General features: G+C 37.4%; 1 protein-coding gene across 1 annotated transcript in view; it reads left to right on the top strand.

Moving 5' to 3' along the window:
* PHIP (PHIP subunit of CUL4-Ring ligase complex) overlaps positions 1 to 26,337 on the top strand; it is a gene marked incomplete at its 3' end in the record, with an annotated part of 110,751 nt that overhangs the window by 69,202 nt on the left and 15,212 nt on the right. The window contains exons 19-29 of the mRNA XM_081997840.1: positions 109 to 292; positions 985 to 1,108; positions 11,451 to 11,591; positions 12,431 to 12,507; positions 13,262 to 13,493; positions 16,731 to 16,850; positions 20,467 to 20,574; positions 20,972 to 21,096; positions 21,306 to 21,388; positions 25,887 to 25,998; positions 26,202 to 26,263. Of these exons, the coding sequence (XP_081853966.1) occupies positions 109 to 292; positions 985 to 1,108; positions 11,451 to 11,591; positions 12,431 to 12,507; positions 13,262 to 13,493; positions 16,731 to 16,850; positions 20,467 to 20,574; positions 20,972 to 21,096; positions 21,306 to 21,388; positions 25,887 to 25,998; positions 26,202 to 26,263 (1,368 nt within the window). The remainder of the gene's footprint in view (positions 1 to 108; positions 293 to 984; positions 1,109 to 11,450; positions 11,592 to 12,430; positions 12,508 to 13,261; positions 13,494 to 16,730; positions 16,851 to 20,466; positions 20,575 to 20,971; positions 21,097 to 21,305; positions 21,389 to 25,886; positions 25,999 to 26,201; positions 26,264 to 26,337) is intronic.

The raw sequence follows: 26,337 nt of genomic DNA, 5'->3' as shown, positions 1-26,337 counted from the left end.
CTCTTTTGAAGTAATCAAGTGAAATTATTTTTTCCTTTCAGTTTTTCTTTTGAAATGCTTCCCTTAGAATTTCAGATCAGGTACAGCTATCACTTTTTGACTTTTTAGGATCTGTAAGTTCTACCTCGGAAGTACATTCACCACCAAATATAGGGTTAAGACGTAGTGGACAAATTGAAGGTGTGCGTCAGATGCATAGCAACGCACCAAGAAGTGAAATAGCCACTGAGCGGGACCTTGTGGCTTGGAGTCGAAGGGTTGTAGTGCCTGAACTGTCTTCTGGTGTGGCCAGGTAAGCAGAGGCCAAGTTTGCAGTGAATCTTAGTTTGGTGAACTTAATTAAATTGAACAGTTTTTGAATTCACATTGTTATAGAACTATTTGTGTGGTATTTAACTGTTCTGTGGTCTCATTTCTTACAAAATCAGGTTCAGTTTGAAATCAGTTGTTATTTGCATATCACTTGAAAAATCTTGGAATTACAGAAGTATTGTGAATAAAAATTGACCATTTAACAAATGACAGAGTAATTTAACTTGTATATGCAATGGGATCTGGCTGCCTCAATGTTTTCTGACTTGTAGCATAAGATAACAGTATGTTTTAACTCCATTTGTTCCTGCCGTTACATGGCGTTTTACAGCTGGGACACTGACCTAATGCATTAGGTGCCTGAGGTGAATTTTGATTTCCTAACTGGAAAACTATTTCATTCAGTAATTAACTCTTGTGATGAATACTTATATCAGTAAGTCAAAAAACCCTATTAACCACAATCAAAAAACTAGAGCAGTTTATGTTTGAAATAAGATTGACATCTTACTTTGTTCAGGCAGGGTAACTTTGAAGCCACATTCTGACTGTAAAGAGAAGTACTGTTCAAAGAATGTTATAAATGTTCAACATTTATTCCTTGATTTGGCATAGATCCTCTAAGTTGTAGTATTTTGCTTTAAAGTTAACATCTCAATTTTCTTTTTTCAGTAGGCAGGAGGAATGGAGAACAGCAAAGGGAGAGGAAGAAGTAAGGGTATATCGATCAGAAGAGAAAAGAAAACATGTAATGAGTCACATTCAAAGAGAAAACAAAATACCCGCTTTCTCTAAGGTGAATAGTCACTTGTACCTTATCACAGTAAGAAGCATAAAATTTAACTCAGTATGTTAGGCCACATAAATTTACATTCTTCTCAGTTTTAAATTTAAAAAACAGGCGTACAGGAGTTTGTTTGCCTCCCCAGAATGGGGAAGCGTGTCTCTACTGATGTTTCAGTATGTTCTCAATAAACAATGGGGATTGCTTTTAGAACCTCCTAAGTGAGAAGCCCTGTGAATCTGGTCTCAGGGACATGATTTGCTGTAAGGATTCTGTCACTATTAATCAATACACCCTGCTAATGTTGACTACTGTTTGAGATACTGTTCTGTGGAAAGGTTTGATTAAAACTCATCATACTTCTTATCTTTAACACATTTAAATACATCTCCAAATACAGAATTGGGTATTTTCTTTCATGGTACCCTAATTATAGTATTGCAGTTTTGTATGGGATATTTCTAAGTCATGCTTTTTTCTGGAGCTGAAGTGCATTTTTCAGAAAAGAGGAAACCAGGATAGATGAAATAGAAGGGAATGGGTTGTGTTAAAAATGAAATTGTCATAACTGACTTCGTGTTTCATATAACTTGCAAAAAAAATTTATGCCTTTGTGCTGGTAAGAAAATGTGAGGGAAGTATATTCTATATTTACAAAAGTCATTTTCTGTCTTGTTTTTTTATACATTAGTTTTATCTATGCATCTTAGAAGGGCTAAAGCCCAGCTAGAACTTAATCTGGCTACTGCTGTAAAAGACAATAAAAACGTTTCTTTAAATACATTAGCAACAAAAGGAGGGCTATGGAAAATCTCCACCCTTTATTGGATATGGGGGAAACAGAGTGACAACAGATGAGGAAAAGGCTGTCGTACTTAATGCCTTCTTTGCCTCAGTCTTCAACAGTAAGACCAGTTGTTCTCTGGATACCTAGCCCCCTGACCTGGAAGACAGGTACAGGGAGCAGAATGAAGTGCTCGTAATCCAAGGGGAAATGGTTAGCAACCAGCTGTATCACTTAGACACACAAGTCTTTGGGGCCAGATGGGATCCATCCAAGGGTACTGAGGGAGCTGGTGGAAGTGCTCACCAAGCCACTTTCCATGATTTATCAGCAGTTCTGCCTAACTGGGGAGGTCCCTGTTTACTGGAAGTTAGCAAATGTGATTCCCATGTACAAGAAGGGCTGGAAGGAGGATCCAGGGAAGTACAGGCCTGCCTGTCTGACCTCGGTGCTGGGGAAGCTTATGGAGCAGATCATCCTGAGTGCCATCATGCAGCATGTACAGGTGATCAGGCCCAGGCAGCATGCGTTTATGAATGGCAGGTCCTGCTTGACTAACCTGATCTCATTTTGTGACAAGGTGACCTGCCTAGTGGACGAGGGAACGGTCGTGGCTGTTGTCTACCTAGACTTTAGTAAAGCCTTTGACACAGTTTCCCACAGCATTCTCCTAGAGAAACTGGCTACTCATGGCTTGGATGGTATATTCTTCGCTGGGTAAAGAACTGGCTGAATGGCCGGGCCCAAAGAGTTGTGGTGAAGGGAGATAATTCCAGGTGATTCCAGGTGGTGGCCAGTCATAAGTGGTGTTCCTCAGGGCTCAGTTCTGGGGCCAGGTCTGTTTAATATCTTTGTCAATGGCCTGGACGAGGGGTTGGAGTGCATCCTCAGTAAGTTTGCAGATGACACCGAGTTGTGCGGGAGTGTTGACCTGCTTGAGGGCAGGAAGGCTCTGCAGAGGGATCTGGACATGCTGGATTGATGGGCCGATACCAACTGTATGAGGTTCAGCAAGGCCAAGTGCCAGGTCCTGCACTTCGGTCACAACAACCCCATGCAATGCTACAGGCTTGGGGAAGAGTGGCTGGAAAGCTGCCTGGCAGAAAAGGACCTGGGGGTGCTGGTTGACAGCTGGCTGAGTATGAGCCAGCAGTGTGCCCAGGTGGCCAAGAAAGCCAACAGCGTCCTGGTCTATATCAGAAATAGTGTGGCCAGCACAAGTAGGGAAGTGGTCATCCCTCTCTACTCTGCTCTGGTGAGGCCGCACCTTGAATACAGTGTTCAGTTTTTGGCCCCTGACTACAAGAAAAGCATTGAGGTGGTGGAGTGTGCCCAAAGAAGGGCAATGAAGCTGATGAAGGGTCTAGAGCAGAATTCTTATGAGGAGCGGCTGAGGGAACTGGGGTGGTTTAGTCTGGAGAAGGCTAAAGGGAGACCTTATCGTTCTCTACAACTACCTGAAAAAAGGAGGTTGTAGCGAGGTGAGTGTTGGTCCTTCTCCCAAGTAGCAAGCAGAAGGACAAGAGGAAACGACCTCAAGTTGCACCAGCAGAGGCTTAGATTGGGTGTTAGGAAAAATTTCTTCACTGCAGGTGTTGTCAAGCACTGGAACAGGCTAGTGAGGGAGGTGGTTGAGTCGCCATCCCTGGAGTTATTTAAAAGATGTGTAGATGTGGTGCTGGTTTAGTGGTGGACTTGGCAGTGTTAACGGTTGGACTTGATCATCTTAGAATAATTTAGATTGGAAAAGACCTCTATGATTCTATGATCTCACATGCTTATCTGTGCTTTTCTAGCTAAATAACCAACTGTATATTCTAATAAAGGAAGCAGATTTTAAGCAACTATAGAGGAGAACCCATGCTTTGAGTTTTGTAGTACACTTACTCTAAATGAGACTATTTTACCCTTATCAAAAGCTTAGTAAAATACAGGCCTTCAAGAATGCATGCAAATTGTCCACTGAAAAGTAAAAATTACTTATGGGGTTCAAGGTGGAAAAATAAAAAAATGAAATATTAAGACCAAGTATACAAAAGACTGTGCAGCTCTTAACTTTATGAGACTACCATACTTAATGCCTGTACTGTTTATTATTCACTTTCTTGGAGAGGAAGTGACCGAGACTGAAAGCAATCTGAAAATAAGGAAATTTCGGATGCTTAGTAGTGCTTCTGTAGGTTTTCATAATGATGAATTCATTCTATATGCAGTAGAAAGAGTAAATTTGAGATGGCCAATTTTCTACTTGATACTAAATTTGAATGTTCAGTTTTGATTCTTTTTTCATAATTAACCAAGGTAAAACTTTGAAAAGAATTGAGATGAACACTCTCCCACCCCAAACAGTCCCCTAATAATTTTCAATTTCTTTATTAAATTTCTTAAGTTTTTCTTCAGTTTCTTTCTTGTATTAAATTTGTATGCATTACTATCTTAAGAAATTTTACTGACATTTGCTAATTTCAATGCTGCAATTGCCAGCATTAAGTGTATTTGCCCAAGATACACTGAAAAAAAAAATTTGTTCACTTTATCTCCAGTATTTGTACATATAGAGAAGAAGCTCTTTGCCACTTAGGTTTTGGAGGTGGCCATGGCAGGGCTTATAAATGAAATACCAGGACATAGAAATCTTGGTAACTCTCTTTTTTTCTCTTTGGGAATAATAGAAAATGGCCCTCACAAATTCTGATTTTAACAAAGTTATTTCTTTTCTTGAAGGGGATGTGTTTTGGTGCTGAATTACAGTCTGTCTTCTGGATTAATTAAATGATTGCACTGCTCAAGGTTTTCTTTTTTTTTTTTCCCTTCAGCTATGGCCTAGTCAAAAGATCCTTCCTGATACTGTAAATTTCTACCAACTTACCCTTAAATTTCTCATTGGGTTACAGTTTTCCTAAAATATTGCTAGCACATAAAAATAACAAAATAGACTAGTTGGTCCAGCATTTTGTTTTCAGCAATTGCTCTTATTGCATCTTTGAAACAAAGAAACTTCATATGGATGTTTCTGAAAAATCAGAACAGAAATTTTTTTTGTCTCCAAACTTCAAAGGTAGCACTGGATCCTTTTGAGCCCTGTAATTTTGTTGAGGATATTTATGCCCTTAAAAATCTTTCAGAGCAAAAGCCAGCTTGGGAAAACCTTCAGTTTCATATATTTACCCAGAGAAGAATGTGTCCTTCATTTATCTCGGTCCTTGGAGGGTCTGTGATCTGGATTCTGATGCCCAGAATGTGAAGGAGAGAGAACTTGGTAAATCCTTTAGTCACTTCCCACCTTCATCCTAAGGAAATACAGCAAAAAGCAGACAGTCATGGTCTCTGCACTTGAGTATGTCAGTAAATTTTCCATATAGAAATTCTTGCTGAGTTCAGTCACACTTTCAGAATATTTAAAAAGATCCTGTAAACTTTAAGAAGGGTGCTTTTCCATGGCATCTTAGGACAAAAAAAGTCGTATACTTCTATAGTTTATTCTTCATTAAATGTGTCTCTTCCAGGATTCAGGTTGTTAAGTACATTAATTCAAATCCCTTGAGATAAATCTCAGAGGGATTTGAAAATGAGTAGGTATCAAATGGGCTTTAAATAAGTAAATTTGCAAGAAGGAAAGGATGCTTGATCCCAAGTGACTTGAGTCTCCCGATTATATGAACTGCTCAGATTTTAGCAATTTTTGTTGTTGCTTATGGTTAGCATGAGCAATGCTTTTGCTCAGTAGTGTCTGAACAGTAGGAATGGTGAATTGGAATTGTAATCTTCTGTAGTGTCCTTAATAAAATCAAAAAAACACCTGGGAAGAGAAGCAAGACTGCACTCCAGAAACTGTGTTGTGATATTTTTACAGTTTTTGAAATAAAAATCAGTAACTTAATTATAGCATCTCTTCTGTTGCTCTTCTTTACATTGACTATGTGCCTTTAAATAAAAGCTCTGTTAGGTTGAACATAGAACTCAAAAGCACTGTGTACAGCTTCCTTTTCCTTGAGTGCATGCAGTAGGTTTTGATACTGATAGCTTCTACTTAGAGTAGTATTGTGAGACTACAGTCCTTTTTTGTTGCATAGTGAATTCTTAAGGGCTTAATGAGAGAATTTATGATCTAGAAGAGATGGGGAACACATTAAACAAAATGCAGGAGAAAACATTGTCTTCTGGTAATCTGTAGAACTAAGAATTACAGTGTCAAGAATTCTGGGAAATGTGTTGTTCTACAGTAGTGTCACCTGGTCTGGGAACAGAGTAAACAGGGCTTGTATGAAAACTTTATCCTCATATTCAAATAAAATTGTATTCATACCAGTAGAAAATAACTAATTTTTATATCAATTTTTGAAAATTATCAGTTCCATTCATACAATAATGATAAAATTTATTCTGTTCCCTACTAACTGAATGAAGTCAAAAATACAAAAGTAAAATGAAAAGGAGGGCAGGAACAAATGTTAGTGTTTTAGATTACAAGCTAAAGTGTAGGTCAGTAAGGAAGAACACAGAGCAGCTGTAATTACTTCTTGAGAAGATTCCAAAGTCCTATTACTAATTTTTATTCCAGGGTCATTATGGGGTATGTTAAAAGTAGTACAGAATTATGGCTCAGTCTTTGTTCTTTAACAATATCTGCAACTTCCATGGAAGTTACATTAAGCATTCTGATATTTAAAGTTAGAAAACCCACATTTCTTTGACACAGGTCATACTGAGAAGTATTTATGTGATTGCTTCAGGGACTAATGGAGTTCTGTGAGAGAACCTAAAAGCTTGGGTATTTTGACTTGAATAGTATTTGGTATCACTGATCTGAATGTCGAATGAAGAACTCGGTTTGACTTTCAAAATCATTGGTGATGAATAAGGTTTTCTCTGATAGTTACTAAACAAAACACTTTTGAAAAAAGCCAGTAACAAACAAAACCCCTTAATGACAGAGGATAAACTGTGGCATTGGAATTTTTTCATTTTCAATGTGGAACTGTATTTCGAATTATGTCTTTTTTTCAGGAGCATTCCAAAGATGAGAAGTAAGACAAATAACATGCTTAGATAAATATTCCCAGTCCAAGTAATTAGAGTATTAGTTTATTAAACTGCTGGGATTACAGAGCATTTTAATAAATATTAAAAAGCGTGAAATTTCTGTATGCTAGAGGGTTGATGTGGTGTGTGTCCTAGTTTAAAAAAAAAAAAGAAAAGATCAATGAAGACAAAAATGGAAATATTTCTAATTACTATTAAGTGGAAATTGTAAGCAGAAATTTCAAAGAATTAAGATTGGAGATTGTTATAGATGGACAAAAGTAAGCATAGACCTTTATGGTGACAGACGCAAATGACTATTGTAAACTAACAAACTGGTGAGGAGAAATGTGTGCGTCGTTTTGCTGAAGGTAGTTCAGCTGTGTTCCTCAAAAGTAGTTATTTTTCCGCTTAAATGTTGTTTAGACATCACTTCCAGGTAAATCAGCAAGATGTTAAGAGTTTAAGTTTAAAACCTGAGAGGCTAGCACTTAGTGTCTGTTATCTCCACTGCTTTTGGAACGGTTCTCACTGATTTCTTACATGTATGTGATGTGGTAAGAGTAAAAAACTGAGTAATTACGAGCACTGATCCAGACTTGAGGAGAATATGGAAAGATGCTCTTTAGTCAAAGAGAAAATGAGAGGACAAGAGGCAGTGGGCACAAACCACAGAAACAAAGGACGTTTTGCTTGGGTGTAAGGAAGCACTTCACTGTGAAGGTGACTTGAGCACTGGCACTGCTCAGAGAGGCTGTGGAGTCTCCAACCTTGGAGATAATCAGAAGTTGGATATGGTCCTGGGCAAGTGGCTCTAGGTGGCCCTGCTTGAGCAGTGGGGTTGGACAAGATGACACCCAGAGGTTCCTTCCAACCTCAACCATTCTGTGAAATAAAAACTGCTTTGTGCACTAACAGCTTGGGGGATTTGTTGTATTTATTATCTGGGGAGAACTCGTGGTCATTGAAGAATGTTAAACTTGGACAAAGGTATATATTAATGACCTTGGTAATGCAAAAGTATCCCTTTCCAGAAAAATGAGAACTGAAATTCAGTACGGACGAATTTAAGTTCAGAGATAAATGTTGCTTTGAATAATTTAAATAGTACACCTAGTCAAGAATGAAAACAATTACGTAGGCTTCTTGGCAAATTGACTTTTTTCAGCCTAACATTTCAAATGTAATGTTGTGAAAAGCATATGCAGACAAAAAAGCTCAAGTTTCCATTCTTTGTCTTAAAGAGGCCGTGAGCATCTGTTTAATGTTGGGGTTCAGATACTGGACATATGCTTGTGCCCTGCCCCTTCTTAACTTTCTAATAGAAGCTAATCCCTGTTGTTTTAAGGAAAGAGGAACCATTTTCAGCTAAAGAATAGATACTGCTGGTGAAGAAATACTATGAAATTGCTACAGCCAAAGCTTTCAGAAATTGCTGCCAGCCCTGTTACGAAAGCGCAGCGCAGCTGTGCTTCCTGGTGGAGTCAGGGTCTTAAGGACAGCAACATGCAGTGGTCCAAGTTGTCAGGACACCACTGAGTTTCTACTGTATCTTTCACAAATGGTGTTACAAAGAGCCTCAGCAGTGTCCAGATGACATGTTTGTATCTGTCCCTCTCAAATACAGGAAATACCACCATTTGTGTTTTGCAGAAAAATGTTCTGACAGCAACGTAACTTCTAATATATCTATAGATGTGCTCTGATACTGACTGGAAGCCTTGGATATGATACAAGGTACTTGTCAGCATATATGACTGTTCATCAAAGTTTGTTTAGAGGGAGAAAGTGATGACTGAACCTCAAATTGTAGGTTATCTTGGCTTTGTTTCGAAGCCTCCCATTAGAGTTGAGAGTCCAATTTCAAGCTCTTTCTTTAGGATATATGTTCAGAGGAGGGGGAAAAAAAAGACCATCAGCTGTGTTTCCTCAGTTGTTGTTGAAAATGTTGGTAATGCATTCCATTTTGTCAGAAAAATCTGGTAATACTTCATCTTTTTAGTCAAACCTTCACACTCAACCCCACCCTTCCCCCAAATAAATAAAGATCTGCCTGACCTGCAGCTTCTCATCAGATTTTGGCAAAGCTATGTTGAATAGGAGTGATATTAAAATACATTTTTTGGCAAGGTGTAGAAGATATATACCTTATGGTTCCTTTTCTGGTCCCTGCTTGAGCAGTGGGGTTGGACAAGGTGACATCCAGCAGTCCGTTCCAACTTCAGCCATTCTGTCATTCACAGATAACCACTTCTGGTTTTGTTTTTGGGTTTTTTGGCCATTCTTGTTTTGGCACCGCATCTTTCCTAAAGCAGTTTGTTATCCTTTCGTGTCACCGTGGCCCAATATTTATACGGTTATGTTACTTGGTTCCAATAAAGAATGATTGAGGGTGGGGAGTCTGGGGGTGGTTTTTTCCCCTCAAGCGTTGAACTGCCAAAAGAGAAGAACTGTTTCCAAAACCAAAGAAAGTAATGCAAAGCACTTCAGTTTTCCGGGGATCCGTAGTTCTAGTATAAGTAGGGAAAAAGCTGTATTTATAATAACCATTTGAGAAATCTCACCTCTGAATGGAAATGGGGATGTAACTTTTTAGGTCTTCTGTTTCTAGAGAGAAGACAGGCTGTAATGTAGCTTCTGCAAAACATGTCCTTATTATTGTAAAGGATACTTGACTAATTTGTTTCATTGGGCTTATGTGATTCCATTTCTGTTGTCCATGCTTCCTGATACTGTGTTTCATGATGCTAGGAGCCAGATGGGCTTTATAAAAAAACCTTCTCAATTCAGTAGCAGAAGCAAGTTGCTGTAATGCTGGCTTTTGTGATCTCTGCTTTGGCAATGAATCTTGAGAGTTTGACGAGAAGCAAGTAGCGACAGAAGGCTCAGGAACAGAAGGCTGTGTGATGGGCTCAGCCAGTAGCCTTAGGGTGACCTTGAAGCTGTGCTGGAGCTGGTCAGAGCAGCTTGAGAAGATCTGGTATGGGCTGCCAGTTTGAATTTGAACGAATGCCCCAGGTCTCAAGAGTCTTGGGCAATGTTAAAATGCTGGTTGCTGAGCAATCCCATTAGAAGGTCTCCGGTAGATGTGCTGTCAGTGGTAGCTTCCCCAGCTGAATTCAGTGGACAGAACAACAGAAACACAGTGCTAACTGGATAGAGCATAGAGCAGTTTCATGTTGGTCCTATGTGCTTTGGTGAATACTGTAACACAATAGTACGGGTTGGCGTGCTGGCCTACCCTACGGAACTGTTGCAGTCACGCCTGAAAAAGGTGTGTGTCTTTTAACAGGGAGGATAGGAGAAAAGCTCTGGCTACCAGAATTCTGCATTTTAAGGAAAATTGTTTGTGGCTAAGGAAAAACAAATCTTAGCTACTGCTGCTTAGCCAAATTTTAGCACAGTTTTCACCAAAAAGTGTTTGGTTTTTTTCCTCATTGGGAAAATTTAACCTCATGAATCAACTTCCATCATACATGACAGTAAAGACTTTCTCTTTTTTACAAAAGAAGAAAATCCAAGAGGAATAGGTACAAGCAGGCTGCCCTATAAGGCTGATAATATTAGTACCTTTCTGTGGTTTGCTCCAGCTCTGTTTTCTTCATCTCTGGGCTTTTTTTTTCAACCATATCAGCACCTACTATATTACATATCTTTATGGAAGAAAGAGAGTACTGGGGAAGTGTACCTCTTCTTGTGGCATCTGGGAATGTGTCCAGAAACTATTTCATTGGGTCTGAGCTAGGATGAAGTTCAAATATGCATACCAAAAAAATTAGCATAAAACTCTTGAAATGAGATCATGGCTCTTGATTTTTTTGCTGGGGGTTGGGGACTAGTACAAGATTACACACCTGTGTTGAGAGCAAGTGTTTGCATCATGTGTATTCTACAGGAGGAAGGAAATCTCCTTATGCAGCAGTGTGAAGTGTTTCTTAATTACAGCCTTATTTCATTTTCTAAGCTTCATAAGAACTCATATTCTTTCCAACTGACTCATTCATTTGAACTCTTCCATGCACCATCTTGCCATTTAAAGGCCTTTACTTGGTAACAATTGTCTCTGTATGCTAAGGGATGTATTACTGTATGACTATCTCTTCTAATAGATCTGACTCCTGAGTTGCAAAATAACATACTCTGGTGTTCTCTGTAGGAGTCCTCTTTCCTCTGATGGCGATTTTTAGAGTAATTTTGAGCTGTTACAAGCTCTTAGCAGCCTATCAGCACACCTAACCAGTGTGTACCTTGTAGAGAATGAAAAGTTTTAATAAGTCAAGATCCGAATTTTCTATTATATCTTTTAATTATTTCCAGAATGTGCTGAACTGCTTGGTGCTTGCATATTCAACTGTGCACGTGCAGTGTTTTCTTGAGCAGCTCTTTAGTTTTGGACTTGTGGCCTGTTTTGAATTTTGTGATGTTGAAACTTGTATTTTTTTGCTACTGCAACAGTTGCTTCCTGGAGTACTATTATTAAAGAAAATGCTATGTATTAATAAAATGTATGCTCAAAAATTAAAAATTTTAACTTTTGTGTCTTCACAGAACCATTCTCATGATCATTTACTAGACACTAATGACTCAAGAAAACAGCAAGCTAATCAGCACAACTACCGTACAAGATATGCAGTAGAAGAAACTGCAAGGCCTGCTGAAGAGTTAGAAAATGGACACAGTTCCTCAGATGTAAGATCCTTATTCATGAAGCAATCATGTATTTCATTTCTACTCATTAAGCTCCTACTTCAACTAATTAAACATTGTTTCTAATGGAAACTCAGGTTGCGTTTTTCATTGTGCATTCTTTTACCTCTTTTAAAAATTGACGTTGAATCAGGTTTTCACATGCTGTTGTATATATTTAGTTTTGACTACAAAGTAATTGACAAAAGGGAGAAATGCTCCTTTGTAAGGGCATTTTGCAAAGTATATGTGTGCAATGTTAAATCTTGCCTTTATTTGTGAACCTAATCAGTATGGCCTATATGGCCTATCAGTATGGTTACTGGCTGTAGGTGGCCCTGCTTGAACAGGGAGATTGGATAATAGGACCTCCAGAGGTCCCTTCCAGCCTCAACCATTCTGTGCTTCTGTAGGTGCAGTGGAGAAATGAGTAATAAGAGTATATAAAGTTTGTATGGGGTTTTTGTTTGATACTGATTGAAAAAATGTAGAAATACTACATTAAAAAGAGCTGGAAGTAATTTTCAAAAGGCAAGCTAGCCTTTTTAAAGGGAGATGGAGAAGCACTTGGGTCTCCACTGACTATATGTTAAAAAAAATGTTGCTCTACACTGTGCATCTCTCCAAGCATAGATATTTTCTTCTTTTAATTAAGTCCATTAAAGTAAAGTAAGTATCTGCAAACTAAAGTGCCTTTTTAATGACACAAAGCTTTTATAATGCTATAAGTTTATAGCACACATAAAGCCTAGAAGAGTCTTAGTCATATTGTCATTATTATAACTTTTTGGAGATCTAAAGAAAACACTTTCTTTTTTTCCTGACCCTTCTCACCTTGCTAGGAAGGAGAAGTAGTTGTTGCCAGTGGTGGAACATCAGAAGATGACGAAAGAGCATGGCACAGTGATGGCAGTTCTAGGTAAGTGACAGTATACCTTACAGAGAAAGCCCTCCTGACAAATTTTAAATAATCTTCTCTGTAAACAGTTAATTAGTAGTAACTAAAACTTGTGCACATTTAGAAGAAAAGATGAGAAAGAACTTAAAACTTTCAGGATTTCATTTTCAGCTCTATAACTAAAATTTAGGGAAGGTTTCATCCTTGTTTGCCAAAAGTAGAATAATGTCTGATTGGTTTTGCAGGAGGGTTATTCTTTGCAGGCACACACATGCTTCGGGCATGTGGTAGCCATTTCCTATGACTGTCAGTCTGAGATGTGTGACTGCCTCTGCTCACCCTTGGTTTGAAATTAGAGAGCAAAGATTGAAGTAGCTTCAACCCATCCTTCGTTTCTTCTTTAGCAGATTTTTTTTTTTTTAACTTTTGTTCAAAGCTATTCAAAACCAGAAGTCCTGAGAACAAGATCCAGACTTCAACATGTGTCATCTTGAAATGACCAAGTGAACAGTGGATTTACTTGTAGTGATGCTAGAAGTTAAGCTGCTTACAAGACTGAACTATCTCAAGGCTTTTGGTTTACTACCATTTAAATTGTAGATAGAATATAGGGCTGTAGGCACTGTTTTTAACTATTAAAATATTGTGATTATCTAGAATGTTAACTATATTCTTGTGTTGGGTTGTATTCTATAATCCAGTGCACTCTGAATTGCTTTTTAACTTTTGGTTTTTAATTTTTTTTTTTTTTTCTTCTTTGGCATATCATACATAGTGACTACTCTAGTGATTATTCTGACTGGACAGCAGATGCAGGAATCAATCTGCAACCACCAAAGAAAATTCCTAAAATTAAGACAAAGAAAGCAGAAAGTAGTTCAGAGGATGAAGAAGGACCTGAAAAACAAAAGAAGCAAATTAAAAAGGAAAGGAAAAAAGGGATTGAAGAGAAAGATGGACCATCGACATCACCAAAGAAGAGGAAACCCAAAGAGAGAAAACAAAAGGTTAGATGTTCTTTTTATATTACACGATGCTCACTCCTGTCTTAGAAAGAATTAGCTGAATGATTAGTTATGTATATAACTTAATATTGTCTAATTTGAAAACATATCATGACTTTTACTAGTAATAAATGATAATTACTGACTCTTGTAAGTCAAATGATAGATTACTGTAATGATACACTTTCTAAATATGATGCATGTCACTTAAGAAGCATTTTTAATGTCTTTAACACCATCTTTTCTCAGACCAGAAACTTCCCTTATGTGGATGTATTGAGTATTGATGGCTTTTTTCATCTATACTGACTGTCTTCCTGCTTAATTGCAACTTCTTTTAGGTTTGCACAATCATGTCAATTTTTTGCTATCAATTTCACAACGTATATTGGCCTTATGCTTGCCACTATACTTCCATCAAGGGGAGTTTCTCTTGATCACAGTTTTATTTTTGTCTTTTTGTTTTGTTTGCTTTCTGATACAACCATGTCATTCCAGTTTATATCAGTATATGGAAATTATCAGTGACTTCTGTTATTTTCAGTGTGATGTTTTTTGGGGGGGCTTGTTTTGTTTTTAGTCAACTGTTAGATCAGAAAACTTGGGTTCTTCATTCTTTCTTTACAGAGACCAGAAGTAATCTATCTGGTAGATACTAATCGCTTTTGTAAGCTCATAGCTTCTATTTTTGTAATACCCAAGGAAACCAACTGTATCATCTAAGTAACAGCATAACTGTATTTTGTTTATTTATGAGATTAGGAGTCCTTAGCATTCCTTAAGATCATTATTTCAGCATTTTGTCCCTCATATTAGAAAGTAGACTGATAAAACAGCTGTTTTAATATGCAGGCTGGCATAGTATCAGCTTTACTGTGAACCTTTGGTAAGACATGCAGGATGTTAGGTGGTAGTCTTTACTCTTTGATTAGGCTACTTGTTTGTTATATGCAGTTGTTGGTTGTAGTGTCAATACTAATAGTATCTTGGTATTTACACAGTCTGAAACCAGAAGAAGGTGTGAGATCAGGAAAATAAACAGTTACTGGTTTTGAGCGGTTTTTTTAGTGGTTGAAAGCTCTATTTTAGCTTTTTATCATAAAATATAATACTGTTTGACAGCCTAGTATTTCTTCTCAGATTAAAGCTGAATTGAGTGCTTTGGGAATCTTGCATCCATTTTGTTCCCTGTTACCGTGATGCAGGAGGTCTTTGATTCCAGAAATATCAGACTTAGATACTTCAGGTTTTTCAAGAACAGACCAGGTCATCTTTAATCACGAGAAAAGATCAGGCTAGAAGGAATATCAGAAAATCATCCCTCTTCCCTCTGCCCCTAGGTAGGATTAATTATACCTGACATTCCTGACAGATGTTTGTCTTTGAAATTTCTTGTGGTAGAGATTCTACCTCCTTACTGGGCAGAGAACTCACAGTCCTTATTGGCAGAAAGGTCTTCCTGTTTTCCCGAATCTGTATCAAAATTGGGGCTTTCCATTGAGGAAGGAAGTTTAGACCATCTTTGTAGCCAGGCACAGAAACTTAGGAATTAAGAAAGGAGTAGAGGAGGAATGTTATTCTTCTCTATTAATGCATAGGCTGTTGAGATACTGAATAGTCCTTACATTTCTAATCCCTCTTTGCCAAAAATCAATCTAAAAAATGATATAGCAGTGAAGAAGGGCAAGAAAGGAGCACCCAGAAAGATCAAAGGGAACAGAATATTTTTTCTTTGGGGTAGACACAAAGAGGCTGACTCTTAGAAGGGAGAGAGTCTGGAGGAGATGATAAAGCTTTTATAAAACTATGAATGGTTTAGAAATGAATAAATGCAGAATGATTTCTTTCCTTTCTTTGTTACAGTGAGATGTACCACACAGTGACACAGATAGGAAGCTCCAAGAGCCCTTTCCCCATTCAGCCCCTACCCCCTGAAAGCAAACAAAAAACCCAAACCACCTGAACACGTAATCAGGCTGTGGAACTCATTACTAAGGGATTTAGTAGAGTTTCAGAAATGATGAGACAAATTCACTGGGACTAGTCTCTTCCTGATGATGAACTGTGATGGCCTGAGTTCAGGCTTGGCATCCAGAGGATTTTAAACTGATTATTTATGTGTGAAGTTACAACAGGGGAAGATTTCCTGTTTAAAGGCTACTTCTTATTACTTTCCTATAATTACCAATGAGCTAGACAAGACTTTGCTCTGATGCAGTGCATCGGTTTTTCACAAGACAGACCTGCTTGAACCTGAAAATCCACATGGTGCTTCTATGTCAGTGATTAATGTAATGTACTGTTTTGATTTTTTTTGTTTGTTTTTTTTTTTAACTGTGCGTATGATTTTTCCTGTGGTATACACCAGTGCTCCAGTGGTACACTCAAAGCAGTTCCCATCCTGGTGAAACCACGATTGAATTTGTTACAGTGGGGTTAACACTTGGAGTATCCTGCATGCAGCCTGAGGATGCAGGATCAGTGGCTCTACGGAGTGGATTTCTGTTCAACCATCCAGGGTTGCTTTCTGTATGTGCACGAGATGCTGTTAATTTCAAAGCAGCTTTGCTTGGGTGGTTGTACAGAATCCTGCTTTTTCTGGCCTATTAGGTATAGACATGCAGTGTGCACTTAGGACTAGCAACTGCAGTGAGCTTTGTTTCTTAGAGATGAATGTTGTGGACATAAAATCTAGAAATGCAGTTCCGCAGCACATTGTATAAATACGCAAGTAGGTAACATGGATGTGTCCAATCCAGGTCGTTTCCACATGCTTTACCTCTGTTTATTAATCTTCCTTTTCATCTCGTGGGGTTTCTTAATTGGAGGCAGCTGTATAGTTGTAGTGTTTTATGGGCCAAGGCAGCTGTGAGTTTGGTTAAGGAGAATGGCATATTTCAGTTTTATCTTTTTGGGTATGAGACATAGTTACTTGGAGTGTTAATAAATTCAGTCTTTGTTAGAAGAGCCGCCCCCCCCCCCCCCCCCCCCAAACCAAACAAACTAAAAAAAAAAAACCCAACCTAAAAACTCATTTTTTAAAGAATCTTAATGTTTTTTGGTCTCGGTGTTACTGTAAGCAGTTAAGTAATGTTTATCTTCACACTGGCAATAATTTCCTTTTTACATTAAGTATACTTAAAGAAATTGTAGTTGATTTTAATGAAACACTTCCCAAAATTCAAGGATTACCCAGATGTTAGTTTATTCATATTAATCTTCTGTGTGCATTTTCTTCAGAGGCTGGCTGTAGGAGTTCTGACAGAAAACGGTTTGACACTGGAAGAATGGCTGCCTTCAGCATGGATTACAGACACTGTTCCTCGTCGGTGCCCATTTGTGCCACAGATGGGGGATGAGGTATTGTAATTTTTTCCCCTCTGTGTTCTTGTTTCTTTCAGCTTGTTTTGGACTTTTTATTTTCATCTGTGCATTTTTTCCAGAGACTTAATACCATTTATTGTCAGAGTATTTTGGATTTTCTTCAAAACATTCTTTGATCTGGCTAAAACTTGCTTTCACTTCCTTTAGTCTTTCCCATACTTAAAAAATAACTCTGCACACTGTTGGCTTTGACTTTTTTAAATTCCATGTTGTTGCAGTAAATTCCTTCTTGTACTACGTTCAGTGTGTTATATGACACATATATACAACCTGTGTGAGATGCTTTATCTAGTGAAACAAGTCCTTAGTTGTAGAGCATCTTGTGTGCTGAAGATTAGCTAAGAAATGAAATATGAATTTAAGTTGTTTGGAAAACTTCAGTTTGGGACTTGAAGTAAAAACCAAGAATTAAACCTTTGCGGGGAGGGTGGGGTTTTTCTGTGGTGTTACTTTTTAAAGTTCATTTATTCTGAAGAAAATCTCTGATACTGTCCTTTTCACTTGTGTTTCTGATACCAGAAAACTCTGCTGGTCTCTTACAACAGAAGATGACAAGAGAAGCTTTGTATATATGCATTTTACATGAACTAGACTGTAAACACTTTGTAAACATGGCCCAGGTGTCTCAAAATGCAGTGGCAAAAGGACACACATCTGTTTTTTACTTTAAAATACATAGCATGTGAATTTACAGTGAACTGTATGAATAAGTTGTATCCAATAGAAGGCTATCTTGAAAACTAGAGCCTGTGCATGTTTCCTAAAATCCCCTCAGGTTAAAATAAGAGGAAGTAGCTGGCTTATGCTGTAATGTGTAGCATGTTGGCTTTTCAGGGAGCGGCGCATTTCTGGGGTACTAACAGAGTTCTTGTATAGTTCACACCTTCAGAGTGCAGTTGGAGAAATACTGACGTGGTGGCAAAGTTGATTAATTTTGGTCTTGAGCTAGAGCTGTTTGTAGGTACCACCTCAGAAACAGAATTAGGAGAAGTTGCATGTGCATGCAGTTTTGTTTTTACTGGATCATTTCACTGATGTGGTTCACAGCACAGCTATGCAAAAAGTACATCGGCATTGCTAGTGAGTGAGGGAAGGAGCAGTTTAAGTCAAGAGTTGCAACTGGAGAAAATGCTTATGTGTTTATACCCTCCAGCAAGCATGTTTTGAAGACTGTGCTATTCAAAAGATCAAGTCCAAATAAATATTTTTGGTGCCTGATACCATCTGGATACAGTGAAGTGGCCAAGGATTTATCTGTACTATATTGTCCAGGAGACTTTAACATCATATCAGTTTAGTAAGATGAACTGGTGTGTTTGGTTTGGCACCTGCTGAACCACTTGTGCAGTGTGTACTAGGAATATCTAAGTAGGCTGCATTCTTTTGCTGAAAAATGTTTTATATTGGTGAACACGAAATTTCCTGTCCTGTGCCTAGAAAGTAGGAGTAGTTGCACCGATGGAGAGTACATTTGTAATCAATCTGCTGTCTAAAATTCCATCTCTGATACTTGCCCTCCCCAGATTTAAGTTGTTAAAAGAAGCTGTTCATGTAGAAAGTTACTTTTGAGATCCACAGAAATAAAAGATCAGTTTAATTGGAGAAATACGATGAGAAGAGGTCGCGTATGGCCTTTGAACATTTTGGTGGATGGTTGGTGTGTTTCGTAAGATTTGGGAAGAGAGATACTTCAAATTCATTCTCTTACAGCTGCACAAACAAGTAGGAAAAAATAGTAGTGCTATATTTAGTTAAGACTCAGTGCATAAGAATAGCACGTACCATCCCTTTTTCCCTTTCTGAATACTACCATTTACAGATCTGTCATGTGTCTTGAGAAACAGTGGAAACACACCAGAGATGGGACTGGAATTTCCTGGTCTGATTATCAAAATACAATGCATATTCGTTGGAGTATTCTGCCATTAACACAATAAAGAACAGTTTTGTCTGGGTACTACAACAAACATGTGGAAGCAGGAATTTATCAAGATTAAAAATATAATTTCCTGGGAAAAGGCATAAATTCTTTTTTCCACACGTATCTTTCTAATTTGTTCTTCTGATGGAAGATGTAATGATTAGAGCCATTTACAAAATAAAAATGTTTCACTTCTGTGTACAGTGGGTTGTCTTTATGCAGAGGTTTAGCAGAAACAGTAAGTGTAGGAGAAATTCTTTGCAGCCTGTGCCACTAAGTGGATTTTTTTGTTTTGCTTCACTGGAAGGTATGGGAAACAATTCTCACAGTCTTGACAGTGTAATTAAATTGGCATTATTTTAGATCTGCCTCTCAGTAGCCTCTGTTCCTTTTACTGCCAGTTAGATTCTAACAGTGCATAGGAGATTCTCACTGCTTTCATGCCATCTGCAACTACTGTGCAGTTTTTCCTTATGAGGACATTGTGCATGTCAAATACTCTGAAAAATAAGAGTTTAAAAAAACTGTGATGCAGAGTCCTTTGTTTCAAAAAAAAAAGAAAGGTTGCCATGTGACATGAAGAAAGTTCAGTAACTGTTAATGTAGAAACTGGACAGGCTCCTGTTTGTACTGGTTTATGATACAACAGTTCCGGAAAGTGTGTAGAAAATACAGTGTGTTTATTTATATAACTGTATTTTAAAACTTACTGAGTGCTTTTCACTTGTACTTTTTTTTTTGTTGTGTTAGACTTTTACATTTAAGCTATTGTTCGTTCATCCTACTTGATGGAAGTCCCATGTTCATGGGATGTTCATGGCTTGGGGCACTTTTAGAGGAGTTCTTATCTGGAATGCATTTGTACCTGGAATACAGCTGTTTTATCAGATATTTGTTCTAATTAGTTTGAGGAACCTCTATTTCACATTTCAGATCTATTCCTTGAATATATGTTTAAGGTTTTAAGCTTACTACTTCATTACAGTGATGGTTTATAACAAAAACATTCATTCACATGGTATAATATACAACCAAATCAAAGTAAAACTAATAGGCTCTGAATGTCTGAACTGTGGAAATCTATAGTGGAAGGATTTCAAAATTTTTAACACATTTTTAAGAATGTCTACTTTCAGTTTGTTCCTGTCTTTGTTAGGCTGTTTGTTCGGTAGCATGGAAGCGAACACCAGAATTTTACCTGAACAATAAGCAGCTGAATTTTCCTTCTAGAATATATTTTTTGTTCAAAAAAGATATGGCTAGCCAGATAGTGAATCTAGTGATACTTGATTGTATCTTAGGGCTGTCCTACAGTGATGAATAACCAGGTGGATTAGTGGAATTCATGTTCCTGTTATTGAATTGTTCTGTAGTGCGATGATAAATAGGTGGTTTTGTTACTGCGTTTATTTTGGTCTCACATGTAATTTAGGATATTTTGCTCATAGGGAAAATGGTGTTCTAAATCTTCCCTACTTTTTCTGTAAATATTTCTATGATACCTGCTTTAATTGTTCACCACTTAATTTTTTGAGAACCTGTGACTTTTGCAGGAAAACAGAGCAGAAAAAAGTTGATAAAATAAAAAGTACACACAATGTATGGCAGTGATGTGCTAGCATTTCAACTCCTCAAAGTCTTTTATAGATAACTGTCACATTTCACTTTTAGGTCTACTATTTCCGACAAGGTCATGAAGCATATGTTGTAATGGCTAAGAAGAACAAAATATATAGTATTAATCCCAAGAAACAACCATGGCATAAAATGGAATTACGGGTATGACTTGTTTCTTATTTAAGTTTGATACCTTAATATAAAAAGAAGTTTGGCAATTAACAAAAAAGATTGATACAGATGATGTTGTGCTTTTAATATTTTAAGATAATGGGGAACAGTTAACTTAAATAGTCAGATGAAATCAGACCTTAAACTGTACTACTTTTTGCATCTGCTTGAGCAGATGAGGTGGTTACACATCATAGCAAAATACTTTTCATACAAGTTATATTGTGGAGATAATAGTTTGCTTTGGAAGGCTGAATTTCAGATACTTGGTTTTGACATGTTCTGGCAGAAATCTCGTCTTTGCAGTATGCCCATATTTTCATGTTTCAGAAAGTTACCATTTTCATCTTGACTGCAGTGGTGCTACATAACATTTTGTTTATTCCAGGAGCAAGAACTGATGAAAATTGTTGGGATTAAGTATGAAGTGGGATTGCCTACTCTCTGCTGTCTTAAACTAGCTTTTCTTGACCCTGATACGGGTAAACTAACTGGAGGATCATTTACCATGAAGTAAGGAACGCAATATTATATTCATATAGGGGGCTTTCTTGCGGGGTGGGGGGGTGGGGGGGTATAAAGTTAAGAGATACCTTTAATGTTGTGACTTGAGCTTTTGCTTTTGAAGTGTTGAATTCAAAGTGGATTTTTTTCATGTAATTGCTTAACTTTATGCTTTTGCTGTTTTATCGCTTAATAGTTGTGTATTCTATGGCAATTAGGTACCATGATATGCCGGATGTCATAGATTTCCTAGTTTTGAGGCAGCAATTTGATGATGCAAAACATAGGCGATGGAATATAGGTGAGTTGCATGGGGAGGTTTTTTGTGTGGCTTTTTTTGTTTGTTTGTTTTTCAAAATGTGTACCTATTTTTCATGATAACTTACTAAAAAGTAGGTTATGGTAAAAAAGTCCTAATACTGTGCTGAAATCTGAGAATAAACTGTCCATATTTGGATGTGGGGTCCTACTTTGTCCTTGACTGAAACTACAGCAAGCAAACAAAATACTGAAGCTGATCTTTTAAAAGAAAGTGCAAAGAAAATCTCAGTTGTGTGTTTGCAGACAGGAATTAAGAATACCGTTCAGAAATACGGTGTTTATTGATAACTGATAACATACTGTACTCTTTTTTTGGATCGAAGACCCTCCTACAGCTGCATTGCTACTAGATTCGGCCCCCCCCCCCCCCCCCCCCCCCCCCCCCATTTCTGGAATTGCTGCTGGAAATATGGAAACATACTCTCTACCATGTAGAATTTATGATCTCTAGATTATACAAAGAAAGTGCCCTTCCCATCTCTTTATACTTGTTTGAATTATGTCCTAAGCCCCATACAGTTTAGGTTCACAGTACATAATTCACTGCTGTGTGATGTGGGGATGTTTTTGATTCGTTTTACTTTACCCATGCTTAGTTATTTAAAAGTCTTGGATAATGGAGAATGTCTGACAGGCACATCCTCCAGTCAGATCTATTTCCTAGTCACCTTTTCCGTATGATAACAAAGATCACCTTTCAACAATGAAATCTAACAAGAGGGAGAGAAAGCTGCATTATGACAAAATGATGCTCTAAGGTGGTGATTTCTTCAGGAGGTCAGGAAATACGTATGTTCTCATTCATAGGAACAGCCTTAGATTGTCCCTGAAACTTAAAAGATTAAGCAAGTATTACTGGTTCTTCAGAGTTCAGGATGAACTCTGTTCCCCTAAGAGAGAAATTTGTATATGATACCATGTTTACTGAATTCTAGGCACCGTTAAGTCCTTTCTAGTGTCTCAGTATATTCTGTGAAGTGATATGCTCCTGAAAGTGAAATACTGGTAGCCTGCCTTTTTTTTTTAAAGCGGGTCTTAATGTTAAACACATTTTTTTGTAAAGTAGCAGTGATTAACTGTACCAACTCAATTCCTGTGGTTCTTCCATTCAGGAGGCGTGGCTAGCTTGTACACAGCTGACTTGGCAGCATTTCTTGCTACTTCAGGCAGAGCATCATATAGGAGAGTTCTAATGCAAGAACATGATGGTGAAACATAGGACATATGTTTCTCCAAATATGCTGCCTTCTTTAGTCAGTAATTTGCTGTTTTCAAAGTGCTGTCCTCTCCTAAGTTCATTGTAGCTAAGTAACCTGAAGAAGTGGTGCAACTGGATGTTAAAAGCTCTTTTTTTGTTGTTTTTTCTTACCTGACTTTTCTGCCAGGAAAGATAATTGATCTCCTGTCCTTTGATGTACATCATGATATCCTTGCTTAGGATGTGTGCCTTAACAGTAGATGTATAAATTACATGATGCCATATTAGTAAGTTTCGTATCATCTCATACTTTACATTATGTTGTCTGAAAAGACAGCTAGTCTTCAGTTCTGTAGGGAATTTGGTAAAGACTCTAGGCTTGTGATTCAATAGGAAATGTAAACCTTGATTTCTTCTTTAAAGATCATTTCAGTTTAAAGATCCCTTAAGAGACAAGATTGGTCGACATCTACTAATAATGTCACCTAGCTTTTCTCTTTCCTAGTGGTTATGGATCTGTGGTCTTGCCCTCCTCTGCCATTCCATAGAGGTTTTCCCACAAGATGACAGAAGCAGTAGAGTAACGACTGCTGTACCTTGTATGTGAACAGCCTAGCCGGAAGTCATCTGTCAGCCATTGCGATAGAAATCCGGGAGTAGAGGAGGGACTTTGAAACGTTACCCTTGCCGCTCTCAAGACTATGACAGTTACCATCTCCTTCCTGCATGAGCAACTGTATTTCTAGAAACTTGCAGTGTGGAAAGAATCAGTGTTACACAAAAAGTACTGAGAAGTGCCAGAACTGTTTGTCAAGCCTTCAGTGTAAATAATGTGAGCCTCAGGCCAGTAGTGTCTAATACCAGCTTGTAACTCTGACAAGTGTGTGTTAGAGTTCATACTTCAGTTCCTCTTTTGGGTGGCAAAAATAGTAGTAAAATAGTCTCCATCTTTGAGACTCTACGAAATGCTGAAGCAGAAACAGAAAAGACACTGCTGTTAAAACTGTTACAGCTCCTCCAGGAGTCTTCCAGAGTGCTACCGTGCTCTCTACATGGACGCTTTGGATACTGTACTAGTGTGTGCTTATGTACTTGGAACAAATTGTGTGGTTTTGTTGCAGTGTGGAATACAATATAAAAATGTTCCTTGAAAGTAGATCATATTTTCCCCCAGCATAAGGAGAAATGCCTTAGAGCTGTACATGAAACTGTTCTGAGTATTTAACCATGTGGATCTGAAATCCCCAAGATTGATTTGACATGCTCAACTGTTCTGAACTTTCACCATAACTCTTCTTCAAAAACTGATACTTGTTTCTTGTCATGCAGTGACTGGTTTGTCTGCGTAGGACTACTGATACTATCTTTTCTTAGTCCGCTATGTTTTCTGGCACTTAGCCTACAAATCAGTATTTTTATAGCTACTATTTGGAGAGTCACTGGATGTTAAATTTTCTGGCTGCGCTTTAAGTCATTAAAACAATGGTCATTTAACCAATAACAATCCCTGGTGTTTTGGTGGGTTTTGTTGTTTGGGTTTTGTTTGTTTGGAGGAAGAAGATACGCTTATCTATGATACTTATATTTTTAAATATTAAATGTATATTAATGTATGAATCCTTTCAGATTCATGCAACTTAAAAACTTTGATGTGTCAGGTTCTCATTCCTACCCAGATTCTATTTATGCATATCTTTGTCTTACTGTAGTTTTAAGTACAAGATTAATACTTGGCCTAAAAGCTATTCCAGTAGCTTTTAGCTGCATGTTGTTAGATGGGTGTGCATATCTGTCTCCTTGCATAGCAGCTACTTTAAGTTAAGCATACACGTCATATTTTCATCAAGCTAACGTTATCTCGTGATACACAGTTCTGGAAAATTATGCTAAATCCTTCTTCTAATAAGAATTTTTGGTCTGCTGTCCGCATAGATGAGGTAACACAGAGGACATTGGAAAAATAGTGATTCAAGAGATTGTTCTGCGGGCCTTTTCAATCATGTTGTTTTCTGCTTTTGCATTCTGTCCATAGGAATGCTGCGGCTCTTGAGAAAGTGGAAGTGTCTGCCAGTATACACTCCTTTAAGTGGTTTTGATCTGCTTAATGTTCAGCTCCATAAAGGCACTCACAGTTGTACCTACACACATTTCTTTGTAAAACTGATCACAAGGGAATGCCATATTGGGAGACTGTACTTTAAGAGCTCTTCAGAATAATTTATTCCTTTAAAACAAAGTATCATCCCTTATTTACGTTTTTGATCTTGCATTTCAGATATTTCTGGTATATGTGGTTCTATTACATTCATCACAATTAGAACTATTAGTGGAAGCATTGTAATCATCCTAGAATTACTTGCAATCCATTAAAATTAAAAAAAAAATGCAGTAAAGAAAGCAGAACATTTTTGCGAATATAACTTCCTGTTAATTCAGATAACTGCAGCAAGCATTTGAGCAAAATGTGGATGTACTGAAATAGAGCAAACATTGCAGCAGTTGAGAAAGTGTGTGTATATGCAAATCCCGTGAAAACAAAAATGTGCAGTTCTTGGAATCTCAGACTTAAAATTTGTTCTTGTATTGAGCAAACCGAATAGTTCACTAAAAATTGTTTCTAAATTCTGTGGCACGTGTTACAGAAAATGTTAGAGTTTATCATGGTGTGTAATACACATTCTCATGTGTAATTCTTTTTAATAATGCTTTTGACCTTTTTTCTCAGCTGGGCGAATGCTTTACAGTAGTGAAACCATTTCAAGTCATAATAAATTATTTTGCTAACCTTTTGAAGAAGCTTTAATGAATTTTATTCTCTTACCAGTCGGATTGCCTGCACATTAAAGGAAATGAACTTTTGAGTTACATTTGGGTAGCTGAAAAAGCACCCTGAAGCAGAAACTAAGGAGGAGGAGCTCAACAGCATGTAAAATATTCCCCATACAAAAGTGTCACAGTGCTCAGTTATTTTAAGATAGCATGTAGTATTCAATGCAAGTAGTTTTGAGTCTTACAGCATTGAAATGTCTTACTTTTTATATCAAGTTAGGAAATAAATTAATATATAAAGAATATGTAGATAGATTTGCAAATCATTAATTTTTTTAGTGCCATATTCTCTTTCATTTTGGTTTAAAGGCAGTCTTCAGAAATAATTTAATAAATTTTTTAGAAAAACTGAATATGACTCCTGTTTGCCTGTTGATGCCAGAAGTGTTAAGAGGATTTCTGTATTCAAGATCAAGCCAAAGGGACCTAAAAACTTTGTGTTCTTTCCTAGGTGATCGTTTCAGGTCAGTGATAGATGATGCTTGGTGGTTTGGAACAATTGAAAGCCAGGAACCTCTTCAGCCTGATTACCCTGATAGCTTATTTCAGTGCTACAATGTCTGGTTAGCAAATTTATCTTCAATCTTTTATTTTAATTAGTTATTTCATTTGAAGTACTGACTGAGCAACTTGCTTCAGTCATGCATCTCGCTGTACCAGTTTATTGTAATACTCTGTGGTATAGAAATAAATTATGTTGCAAACATTAAATAACTATATTGTTGAAGCAATATTAGTAGATAATTTAAATGTGGTTATTTTTAAGCTGGGACAATGGTGATACTGAGAAGATGAGCCCTTGGGACATGGAGCTGATACCAAGTAATGGTATGGTACATTAATAATATAATTTTCTTTAAGAGTGTATTTAAAGAAAAAAAAGGAAGTTGTATGGTTTTACC

The sequence above is a fragment of the Phaethon aethereus genome (assembly GCF_964289735.1).
Source record: "Phaethon aethereus genome assembly, chromosome: 3".
NCBI classification, from domain to species: Eukaryota; Metazoa; Chordata; class Aves; order Phaethontiformes; family Phaethontidae; genus Phaethon; species Phaethon aethereus.
This window is presented reverse-complemented; position numbering and strand designations above follow the sequence as displayed.